Source organism: Syngnathus typhle, linkage group LG3 (genome assembly GCF_033458585.1).
Source record: "Syngnathus typhle isolate RoL2023-S1 ecotype Sweden linkage group LG3, RoL_Styp_1.0, whole genome shotgun sequence".
NCBI classification, from domain to species: Eukaryota; Metazoa; Chordata; class Actinopteri; order Syngnathiformes; family Syngnathidae; genus Syngnathus; species Syngnathus typhle.
In genome coordinates this window covers 4,106,223-4,118,226 of record NC_083740.1, presented here as the reverse complement: position 1 = coordinate 4,118,226, position 12,004 = coordinate 4,106,223, and the positions used below count along the sequence as shown (strand labels likewise).

Sequence of the window (12,004 nt, the reverse complement as noted above, 5' to 3'; positions counted from 1 at the left end):
CCGGAGTCATGGATGTGGCTCCTCGGTGATCAAGCACGTGCTTCGGGGAAGGAGCTGTCAGGAACAACCCGCCGACTTTGAGCAGGTCCCGTCTGAGATACTCATCAGACGCATTGCAAGCTTTTTCTTCGACCCAGTCACAATAACACGGCAAACATAGCGCTTGTGGGAAGGCATGCCCGGACTTGTCTTAAGTCACGATGCAGAAGGTCAAGATGAAAACCGTAACGTGAGCTACAATTTGCATGTAAGGGAAGACTTTTTTTTAATCAAGTTTGATTTGGAAGAACTCATTTTGGATTCTAAGGCTTGTATGTTTTCTAGGGAGAAAAGTCAAATGGAACAAAAGCACACTCTGACTTTAGTTGTTGATCATCTTGGTTAGATGTTGTGACATTATTTGCACGTCAACATGATGTCCGTCTAGCTCCATTCATACCTTTTTGCCTGGTCCGACTCTGGCATGAAAACAGGGGTTCACAGACGAGAGATCCTCCCATCCCATAAAAAGAAAAAAAAAAAGTCCATCCTGTCGTGCACGTGTCAAACTCAAAGCCCGCAAAGGCAAATCATGTCGACTTTACATCCTTACAAATTGTCTCTACTTTCTAATGTGGTGAATTCTCTTCGATGGTCAGCTGGTCTTCCAAACAAGATGGTGAAAAAGTGGCTGGCTTGGGGAAGGAAAACTTCAGTCACACATGGCTGATTGGGGAAAGATTTTATTCAACCGATGTCAGAGAGAAGTGTCTCGCGCCCTAGCCAAGATGTCGAGTTCCTTTGTCTACTCTCGTCCTAAACCTTATACTCTTGCGCTTCCCTCCACGCGGGAGCGCGCAGATGGGGCTGTTGGCTGACCTATGACCCCGCAGTTGCCTCCTCAGCTCTACATCATGTGTATCTTAGCAGTCGTTAATGGAAGCCAGATGTGTCTGGCGCCAACGAGTCTACCTTCCTGGACCAAGCCCCAAACAATACCACACGAACCTGACCCGAACATGCCCTGGTCGTACTTAGGCTTACTAGTGAGATATACATTGCATGATACCAGAATAAAAATTCACAACATACCCCCTTGCCGGGGTACCACAAGTGCCCCGGCAACAACTCAACACGAAAAGACATCGGTACATCCAAAAACCTTCCCCCAACCATTTTATGGTTTTCGTCTACAATTTGGACCTATTTGTCTCATCCTAAATCATGCTCAAGGCATGCTACTTAAGGTTACATTAACTAGGAAAGCTCAACCTAATTTAATAGCAAATTTCTCCCTGACAGCAATCTGAGGCCTCTCAGGAACCACATTTGACCAAGATCGAATCCCCCAACCCCATTAACTGATTGACGCCGTCCGCACACCCCCCTTCGGTAATATATCACCAACGCCATCAATTTGGAGAGGAAAAGTTTGCTGTGGCCCGTTAGAAGCCCCAAAAAGCTGCCGGACCGCCGTCGAAAAAACCTCGCCAATCTAATGACGAGGAAAAAGAGGGAGGCCCATTCTACACCCCCGGAGGCGCCTCTCGCCTGGCGAGAGTCAGGTGAAGGGAGCTCCGGCACACACCACATTTCACAAAGCGTAGCATGAGCCCTAAACACAGCAACAAGCAGAACCATGACCCTCAAATACAGATCGCTCAACATGCAACGTCGTATCGTAAACATGCCACGGGGCAAGCAAATGAGGTCACATAATAAAGTAAATAACATGGCAACAAAACAACGATGTAACACAGTGAGGTATATAAAAACGAATCGTCAAAGCATGCGAGAACATTAAACCCGTCGTTGCGCTGCCCCCCTCGCATGCACAAGTGCGTGCAGATATGAAATCCAGTCCACTGATCCGTCAGTGGAAAATAGCACTAGTAGTAGACGGCACTGTCCCGGGCCGGCTGTCCGTTCAGTGTCCTCCTGTTGCTTATGATGGCCGTTGAATCCCGTGCAAGGCCCCGGTCAGCAGCCAGGCGACCTATGACAAGCTAAAGCTACTGTCCGTATCGAGTGACTTTAACAGTGCGAACATGTGGAGTCATAATGTCAAAGGTAGCAGCCCAGGCCGGACGTCCTTCCGGCCCCGACGGCCACCGCTGGCGGGCAACACAACCCGATAGCTCCAGTGTTTCCAGCCCCCTCAAATAATTATTTGGCGGTGATGGGGCAACGAGGAAAAAGCTGTGTCAATCGTCCCATCGAAACCTCATCAGAACGCCCGAGGGCTCCCGACACCTACCCCTCGTTTCCAGAGGCCCACGCGGTCCCTGAAACAAACAAACAAACAAACAAACAAACAAACAAACAAACAAACAAGCAAACACTCCAGGACCCATTCCCCTCATTTCCCGTCGTGCCGACAGCGTTGCTAGCTCCCCCCAGTCACAATGTAAATTCTACCTGTTCCTGGTAGCCTTTCCTGTCGCAGATGTCCCTGTCTCAATCACACTGTCATCTTTCTGAAGTCCCGTCAGTCATGTCACTTCAGCCGCTCTTTTTCCCGTCCAAATACTATTTGTCACCCCCAAATTCCTTCTTCCGTCTAAAGATGTGTAGCATTCTCAAACCGGTACCCCTCACAATACTGTAGTTTCCTAGGTCTGTACCTTTATGTCTCAGTGCCTTACGTTCGAGTCACCTCACTGTTCAAACCAGTCATCATCCTGAAACAACGCTCACGTAATCTTTCCAAAACGGTACAGCCACTCAAATCCTTTCTGTATTCGTTATGCAAACTACTCGTCCTAAAATGTATAATTAAACATTTGCCCTGTAATAGCAGCTTTGATGCAGTCACGCGTTCAGAAATTTCCCCGTTCCTTGTCTCTGGCCCCGTCTTCCCCCGACATTCTATAACCTTCCAAACTTTCGTTGTGTATTGTGCCACTGTCCACTCCCTAATCATTGTATGATTTGTCCTTCGTACTTTGTCATTGAAAAACCTTAAACCTTATAGTCACTAAATTGTTACCACGCTTCGCACCCATTCCAGGCTGTTGTCCCCCGTTAACTCCCTTTCTTTCAAGATGCTTCTTCCGCTCCTTCCGTCACTGCTAGTTGAATTCTGGCGTGTCCTGTTAAAGCTTAAAAACAAGTGAATTTGGAAAAAAACTTTGTATATCACAATTACAAATTGCAACCTACTCACCCCCTTTCTGTTTTACCACTCCCCCCTTTTGACACATTCACTTAATGTGTCATTACCTATCAAAAGGAACCTGCAAAGCGTCCCCTCTCATCACCACACTCATTGTAGCCAGGCCCGCGGAACCTCTAGCTCCAATCCAGGCCCCGGGACCGTCACCCCAAGTCCCTGAAACTTGACTGTCCATCACACACTCGGCAACACACACAAAAATCAGCGCACTCCTGTCAGTGAGCTTATAGCCCTGCTGACAGCGGACACTTGTACACACAAAAACAGACATCAAGTATCAAAACAAAAACAGTCATAAAATGAATCCTGGCGCTCGGGGATCCTGTCCTGAAAACCATGTAATCAACAAGTTCATTATAAAAACCAAAAGGGCAAGGGTTAAAATATTCTTGTAAATTCAACACAAACGTTCCACGAACGCAATCGACAACCTGCAAGAACGAAAACAAGTTACGCAAGCAGCGCGCAATCCGCTCCTTGGCTGGCGGCCGTTGCTGCTGCTGCAAAAAATCAAGTCACACAGAAAACCAAAGCAGAGCTCGCTCATGTCGCAAGCAAGCTCAAGCGTCAAACATTTGGTCACTGTCCACCTAGTCCGTCACCCCGTTGGGTGAGCTCAAGGTCGTCACACGTCAAATTGTCCAAAGTCTTGATGTTCAATACTAGTTCTGTCTTGTCTGACCATATCACTGAAACGGGCCTTCTCCATCGAACCGTTTGGTTGTCGATGGTGCCCCTGATTGATCATTGAACCATGGTTCCGATCAGAACTCATCACTTACCAGTTCCAGTCCCTCCGATCTGTACCACCCCTTCAGGTGAGAGGAATTTTATCCTCAACGGCAAACACATCATCCCAACTTCAGACCTCTCTGGCCAATCATACTGCGCACACACAGCCGTAGATGATCCCATGCGCACTCACCCATCCACACACTCACAGACACACTCATCCGTCTCTATCACTCAGCTCTCCCCCCAAACCAAGCAAAGTTAGTATGTTAGTGTGTAGGCAAATATTGACTCCTAGTAGTGACTCTTCACATTCGGACATACTCGTCAACATGACCTATTATAAAATCTCCAATTCAATTTTCCATAAACTCGCCCATCAGATTCATCGCAAATTGTCATATATGTCTATCTGAGGGACTAACTGTGGGACCCGCGTTTTGAGGGAGCCTCCATACCCTCGTATTGGTCCTACAAACTCGATCTCTATTACTTATGTTAATTAAATTCAATAAAGATGGGTCAGACTATTCTCTCTGGCTTTTTACGTCATCGTTTGGCTCTCCCCCTTTTTCCCCGTTGTCTTGCTCAAAACTGTTTCTCAGTCTGCTTCTCTTTATTGCCCCTCTTGGCGAGTCTCACTCCCCCCCCCTTTTTACTTTCTTTCTTCTACTTCTTCCTAAACCTCCTGCCTGTCACACCATCCAACACCTCTCCCTACTTCCTTGTGGTCGCCTATCACCACTCCTCACTCGCGCGGTCTGCCCCCCTTCTGCAAAGCTGCAGCTCCACACAGGGAGCGCCGAGCCCTCTCCCTCGAATGAGCAGTTTTTAATGTAATTCACGTCATTGCTGTCCAGATCTTCTATCCTCAATCTCCCTTGCTGCCAATTCCTGTTAAAATGCCAAAATACTCCCGTTCCTACTTGCTCTAATCCGATCTTTGACAATGGAGTTTGCCCTTATTAAACCTTCGAATATCTATGTCCTCCTATTATCCTCGCCTCCACCTCTTAGTAGTTCTTTTGTCAGAATCTCCTATTGGTAACCCTACAGCGGACTGTTTAGCATATAATCCCTTACTCCGCTCTCCTGCTTCCACATTGCCGTGTGGGTGCAGTTGAATTTGAGCCCTATCTCAGTCATTATCTTGTTACCTGTGGCCTTGTGCGACTCCTATGCATGAATGTGTGAAAGTCAAAAATTTAACGGATCCAACTTTCTGACTACCCAACCTCCACTATGGTGCAACAAACTTCTATCGTATTGAGTAGGTACATCGAGCGTCCTAGCTTCCTCTTGGCTGAATCCACTTTAGTCTAGATGTCTTATTCTAAAATTTATCTAACTCGATTTCTACTTCTTATGTGTGGTGAGCCAAAACATCAGATCTCGCTCTTGTTTCCCACCGTTTTAGCCCATTTGTTTTATTCAAATCTGTTCAATCTCTGACCATGATGCTTCTCTCTGTAGCTCTACGCATTATTCAATTTTTTATCAAATCTCCTCAGTTCTGTCAAACCCAGTGCACAATGAAGCTCCTGTCCACTCTAACCCAAGCCCCACGAGGTCTTAGCACCGCCACGGCAAGGAGTGCGATTTGGCCGTCGGACATTTCAAGTCCATATCTTTTGCCGCACCTCACCCTCTCAAGATGGTGTTCTTTTGTTGTTGCTTCAGAGCCAACACATCCATCACTCTCGAATGAGTCCATTGTTCAAATGTCCATTTTTTCTTCAACATTGTGAGTTCCTCCACTTCTCACTGTCTTTTCTCGTCTCCGAGGATGTTGTCTATCCTCCGGAGTGTACTTGCCCCCTCCAAGCACAACAACAGTCTTTCTTTGTCCTTGCCAGAGGTCAAAGGTGCCTCAAATCCAGGCAACGTCTTGTAGTCGTCCACGGCTGCAGGCGGAGTCTCGGGATCGGGTTTTCAGGGATCCTGGCACTGGAGAGTGACAGACTGGGACATCAAACTTGTAAGACTATCTCCAAATGTAGCTGCTGCCCTCCATTCACTAGTAACGTTTGTTTACCAAAAGTCGAATTCTCCTAGTAACAGCAATGTCGTCTTTATATTGTAAGTCCTGCAACTCATCCTATTGTCGAGCTACGTTTTGTCTATAGTTCCAATTTAATGGGACAGTACATTGTGTCTTCAGTATCATTATTCAAAATTAACTCCGAGGTCTGCGTCCCACAACTAGCCCTGATCTATGTCTTGATCTCTCACGCGTTATTACCTGTGTCATGCTTGCTCAAAAATGCGACTTAGAATATGTGCTGTGAATTTCCAATCTCCTCGATCAAAGTGGATCCCGCTTCTCAGCTCTCCTCTCTCATGCTCCTGTTAGCCTGCAATTGTTCAAATCAAAAATGTTATTGTCTTTTAACTGTCTTTCTGTTGAACCTCTAAGTCTCTCGTGTTGCTAACTTATCTCCTCCAGGAAATGATTTAAAGGGTGTTAAAGAAAGGACCAATAGATTACTCCCAATATCTCCTCATTATTTACGAGTTAGCCCCCCTTTCTTCTCTCACTCCCTCTTTCTATCTGTCTCTGGCCGCATTTGTGGCGTCCTGACGTAAATTAGTGAAGAATTTGGGGGCAGCGCTCCACGAAGCTTTTCCTCAGACGACCTGGGAGTTCTGTCCGTGTCTCTTTGTCCTCTGGGAGGAGACGTGCGCGTGCACCGTCTCGTATTTGTTATGCAAACAGGAGAAATAGCAATCTCGTTCAAGTTAACGTAATCACTCACTTTCTCATTAGTTGTCAGATGGACTAGGGGCGCTGGCCGCCCTCAACAGGCTCCCTCTTAATTTACGAGCGAACCCCCCTTTCCTCACTGTCTCCCCCCACCTATCGGTCCTGGGCCGAATGTGTGGCGTCCTGCCACAAATCACTGCTGCCACGGCCCAACTCCTTTCTTAAGACACACAGGTACACAAACATTAGTATTTTAGTGAGTATTGCAAGCATGTCTCTCTCTTGCCTGTTTGCAAACTGTTCAACATTAGTGCCAGTGAAGTTTCAGTTTCAATCATGCACGTTCGTTGTTAATCATGCACCCTTCGCTCATCCACATTCGATCTCCCCTCGTCATGTCTCAGTTCTCATCGACATTGACCTCTACCGGGGGGACCCAGCCTCGCCTTTGCGGGCTCCTCGGCACAGCGCCCTCGGACAAGGGGGGGGTCAGCGTACCAATGTTGACTCCACGGGCTGGCCAGGCCCGCGCGTCTCGCCGGCCCCCACCTTCGCCGATACAGCACCATTCCGCGCCTCGGAGCACGCAGGGCCCCCTCCTTTCTTGAACATTCTCCCATGCGTGTGCACATGAACACACACACACCGAGCGCGCACACAACCGCGCGTGCACACAACCATCCGCGCGCACGCACGCCCGCTCAATACACACCGCGCGCACGCAGAGCTCACACACTCACGCGCATCCGCACGCACGCGCACCCCATACACCAAGCGCGCACACAGCTCAGACGAACGACGACAACTGACAGAAACTTCACAGACATTACGCACAAACATAGAACACAGACAAAGGGATTCGAATCCATCTCTCATGTAGCTTCTCACTAACCGCTTCCATGCGGTTTGGTCATTCTGTGTCTTCTTACCGTGCGCAGGTGCACGTACAAACATGCCCTTCGCACTTCTTGTCTTTGTTTCCCCTAAGAGCGCTTTGCATTTCCCCTTATACTGCAGATTTTTAACTTCAGTGTGCACACAAATTACTTTTCTTACATGGTATACCAAAATTAACCCCCCTGAGGCCTCTTTTTTCCACGTTTTCCAATTTCTATCGGCTGCCCACTCCTCCGCTCTGCCAATTGCGGTCTGCTGCAAGCCGTAAATTTTATCAGACTTTGACAGGAGTGTGTGCTATTACAGTGCGCCTCGCCAATCGGAATCGGACCGTGACGACTTGGGTACAACCGCAGCGCACCGGTTCACCCCGGTAAGTTGCCCGAAGAGTGTCTCTCTAAGCGGCTAACGCACCAGCTGTCAGCCGGGGGAACCTTGCAACCCGCACAAACTCCTAATCTGATCAGTGCTCAAATAACGTGGTCTGCGCGCATCATCCTTCTCGGCACCCTGGTCCCAGACCCAGCCGGTAATTTTCCCACATTCGTTCACACGGTTACGGATGCCAAGGCTGCCCATTCCTCCGCTTTGCCAATTGCGGTCTGCAGCACGCCTCCCTTTTTCGTGCGACCTATATATAGAGACAAATGCCCCCACCGAACATCTCAACCACATTGAGTGTGATCTCAACTACATTGAATGTGATCTCGACGTCCCAGCACGACCCCGGGAATTGTGCCTCCGGTGGCTTGGTGGTGCCCGTCTCTTGTCGCACACAGTGTTCAATCGTACCTGTGTTTCCGCCTCAATCACACAGCTAAAATTTCCATCCTCCATCGGATCTGTAGCCAAAACAAAGTCCACGTTTTATGGGACTTTCTATTATTCTTCTCTCGTGACAGCCGATCAGCGATGTCCCAGACATCCTGTCCTGTTTCACGTGCCCTCTCTCGGAGCATTTTCTTTCTCATTCATCATTCACACCAGACATGTCACTCACACTGTTGTGCACATTCCCCATTAAGTTTTATGCTATTTTCCCATTTTTATTTGCCTTTTTTCTTTTTTCTATTTTTATTGAACATTTTCATTTTTCTATTGGGGCTACTCCCCCCTTTCAAACTCCACATCTCGTCGACATCCAGCTAGGGGAGACCAATCCCCCCCCCTTTTTGCCAGCCACTGGCACACCAGGCCCGTTAACTGTCCCGCTTAGGAGCCACTCCATCCCCCCCCACACCAGGCACGAGCACATTGCGATACTGTGAGTGAAAGCTTCTCACCTCAAACTCAGCCTGCCGGCCGGACGCTCGATGCTCGCACCCAGGCGGGCGAGGGCTCCCCGAAGGACAAGAGAACTGTTCGTGACGCCAAAATTGTGGTGAATTCTCTTCGATGGTCAGCTGGTCTTCCAAACAAGATGGTGAAAAAGTGGCTGGCTTGGGGAAGGAAAACTTCAGTCACACATGGCTGATTGGGGAAAGATTTTATTCAACCGATGTCAGAGAGAAGTGTCTCGCGCCCTAGCCAAGATGTCGAGTTCCTTTGTCTACTCTCGTCCTAAACCTTATACTCTTGCGCTTCCCTCCACGCGGGAGCGCGCAGATGGGGCTGTTGGCTGACCTATGACCCCGCAGTTGCCTCCTCAGCTCTACATCATGTGTATCTTAGCAGTCGTTAATGGAAGCCAGATGTGTCTGGCGCCAACGAGTCTACCTTCCTGGACCAAGCCCCAAACAATACCACACGAACCTGACCCGAACATGCCCTGGTCGTACTTAGGCTTACTAGTGAGATATACATTGCATGATACCAGAATAAAAATTCACAACACTAACAAGAGATACTGCATGATTTTTATAAGACAGGAAACCATAGCAACAACGTAGCCCTTGCCAAAAATAAGTTTGACACCTTTTGCTGTAATGAATCAACCAATCGGCCGTCTGCGGTTAAAATAATGGAGGGAGTGCATGTGTACACCTTTCTAGTTGTTACATGCCAGCTAAATTATGTGTCTCGTACACAGGTTAGACCTTTCGGTGAGTAAGTCGGGGGGGGAAAAAAAAAGTCAATTTTCTCGCGGGTAGTCAGGCGAGCGCACGAGCCAACGCCTTGTTTTTGTTTTTCATTACAAGAGAGGCAGAAGGGTGGAAGTGGGGTGCAAGAATTCTTGCCCATTGGCTCAAGTTACCCTTTGGATGATGTGTCGGGAGCGCTGCCTGGTGCAGCTGAGCACACTGCGCTCTCAAAGAGCCCTTTTTTCAAAGTCACCCACTCGCTCGGACCCCGCTCCCAGAAAAACACCAATAAGCCTCGCTCCCTCCTCCTTGCCTGCAGACCCCCGGCCGGCTCTTTCCTGCCTGCTTCCCCTGGCCAAGGTCCAAGTGCTTCATGTGGCTGTGACTGGAGCAGGTTGGAGGTGGAGTTCCCGCCCATGTCCTCTGAAGACACTTGTTTTCCGATGGGACGAGGGTGTGTTGGTGTTGGCAGAGTGGAGCAAAGGGATGGGGAGGGGGGGTTCTGCGGATGAAGGGGGATTGAGACAGCCCCTTGGGAGAAGAAGAAATAAAAGAACGAGAGAACTTTCACACGCCCTTTCCCAGGAATGCCAAATGCACCTGTAGAGAGGTAAAAACACTTGAAAGGACATTCAACAAGTTTTCATTTCACGATTTATTTCAAGTTAAGATGTGACTAGCTAGTGGTCCTTGGCTGACCCCAAAGTGAAACAGACCAGGCTTCTGAGAAGGACCTACTTGTGTACCGGCAACGCCCTTCCTGAAGACGAAACAGGCTGTTCTTGTGTCAAGAGTCCAAATGTAGCCTTTTTTTTTTTTTTATATATATATATGAAGCTGATTAGGTTGATTGTAGTTGCAGCAATGGTCAGTGGAGACCTTGCATTGTTGGGGTTTGTTTACTGTTCAGATGGATTTAGTCAAAGGAACCAGGGACTCGAGGAGGGGGGTTGCTCAGAACAAAGAAATGGTTCATGGACAAGCTTGACTAATGGAGGATCGAAAAGGGCCTCATGAACAAATTTGAATGGACCAAGGGCAGACAGGGAAGGTAATCCGCTATCTTTTTTTTTTTTTGTAAGAATAAAAGCAGTCCTTTGGAGATGCTACTTTTGTCTCTATCATGAAAATATGCATCTACAGAGATGTTTACTCGCAGGTTCACGGACATTAGCTTGGCAAGGGGAGACTTTTCCGAGGCCGCAGTTTATCTTTTGGGTTCCGTCTGTAACATGGGGGACTTCCCATGCTTTTTTTTGGTCCACAATGACATTTGCTCCAGGTTTCTGCATGCTGGCTCTCCAGGACTCAAATCTTCTAATTGATCAAACACAAGACAGTGTTGCCTTACTTTACATCGTCCAAATCCGCAGGGAATCATTCCTGATCGTGTAGTAACGAGTCTCTCTTGCTCCGTGGATGTATTTTTTTTTTCCCACCCCTCAAGACAAAACCAGTGAAAGGTTTTAGGCTCTTTAAGGTCACAGCGTTTGTCGGTTTGCTGCTTTTCGATAGTGACTCACTTAATCACACTCCGCTTGTGTCCTTGCAGACGCGCCAAACTACGGCTGTACTTGGAACAGCTGAAGAAGCTGGTGCCTTTGGGTCCAGACAGCACCAGACATACCACACTGAGCTTGCTGAAAAGGGCCAAGATGCACATCAAGGTATTAAAGAGCTCGTAATAAACAGGATACAAACTGGTCGGGCGCTATATCGTAGGTGTGGTGTTCTTCTGGGTATGTGCCGTTTTCTTTTTTTCTTTTTTCTTCCAGAAAATGTCGTACGATCTTGAAGATGGGAAGGATTAACTTTTGGACACACTTGTAAAAGACCTGTAGGCAAGAACCTCATGCTCAATGTGAAGCATGTTGCTTTGAGCTTGTTTTTCTTCTTTAGTCAAGGTAGTACGAGTTCAAACGGAGGAATTCCAAATACCAGTCTTTTTTTTTTTTTTTAACTTAAAAACTTCAGATGTCTGCTTAGAAGTAAAGCTGACGTCCAAATGTTTGTTCTGTTTACCCGCAGTAGAAGCAGCGGTGCCGTGTGGTCGGTGGGAAATTCTGTTTTAACCCTTGGTTTCCTGTTTATTGTGCACGCTGTTGCTGTGCAAACATGATGATTGTCGTCATGTCGTCTGACCCGAAAAGTGTTTATAGTGAGAAATCTATCTTTTCAGCCACCACCACAAAAAAAAAACCTTCGTCATTCAACCACTTCCTTATTGAGTCTTGCAATGCATTTGTTCAATGCATTCATTTAGTGGCCTCTATCTGTGTATGTTTACAGAAGCTGGAAGAGCAGGACAGGAAGGCTTTAAACACGAAGGAGCAACTGCAAAGAGAGCACCGCTACCTCAAACGTCGACTTGAGCAGCTCTCCGTGTCCGGATCGGTGGAACGCATCCGCACGGACAGCATGGGCTCCACCATCTCCACCGACTCTGAGCAAGGTACGCTATGATTCCATAACGGGGATGGTCCGGTTTTATAGTCA

At 47.9% G+C, this 12,004-nt stretch overlaps 1 protein-coding gene across 2 annotated transcripts in view; it reads left to right on the top strand.

Moving 5' to 3' along the window:
* The window catches only part of mxd4 (MAX dimerization protein 4), a 28,338-nt gene that overhangs the window by 11,309 nt on the left and 5,025 nt on the right, over positions 1-12,004 (top strand). Inside the window, exons 4-5 of one of the 2 annotated variants that reach the window (XM_061275582.1) lie at positions 11,061-11,175; positions 11,798-11,960. In XM_061275582.1, coding sequence (XP_061131566.1) covers positions 11,061-11,175; positions 11,798-11,960 — 278 coding nt within the window. The remainder of the gene's footprint in view (positions 1-11,060; positions 11,176-11,797; positions 11,961-12,004) is intronic. The other variant, XM_061275583.1, reaches the window with a different exon arrangement.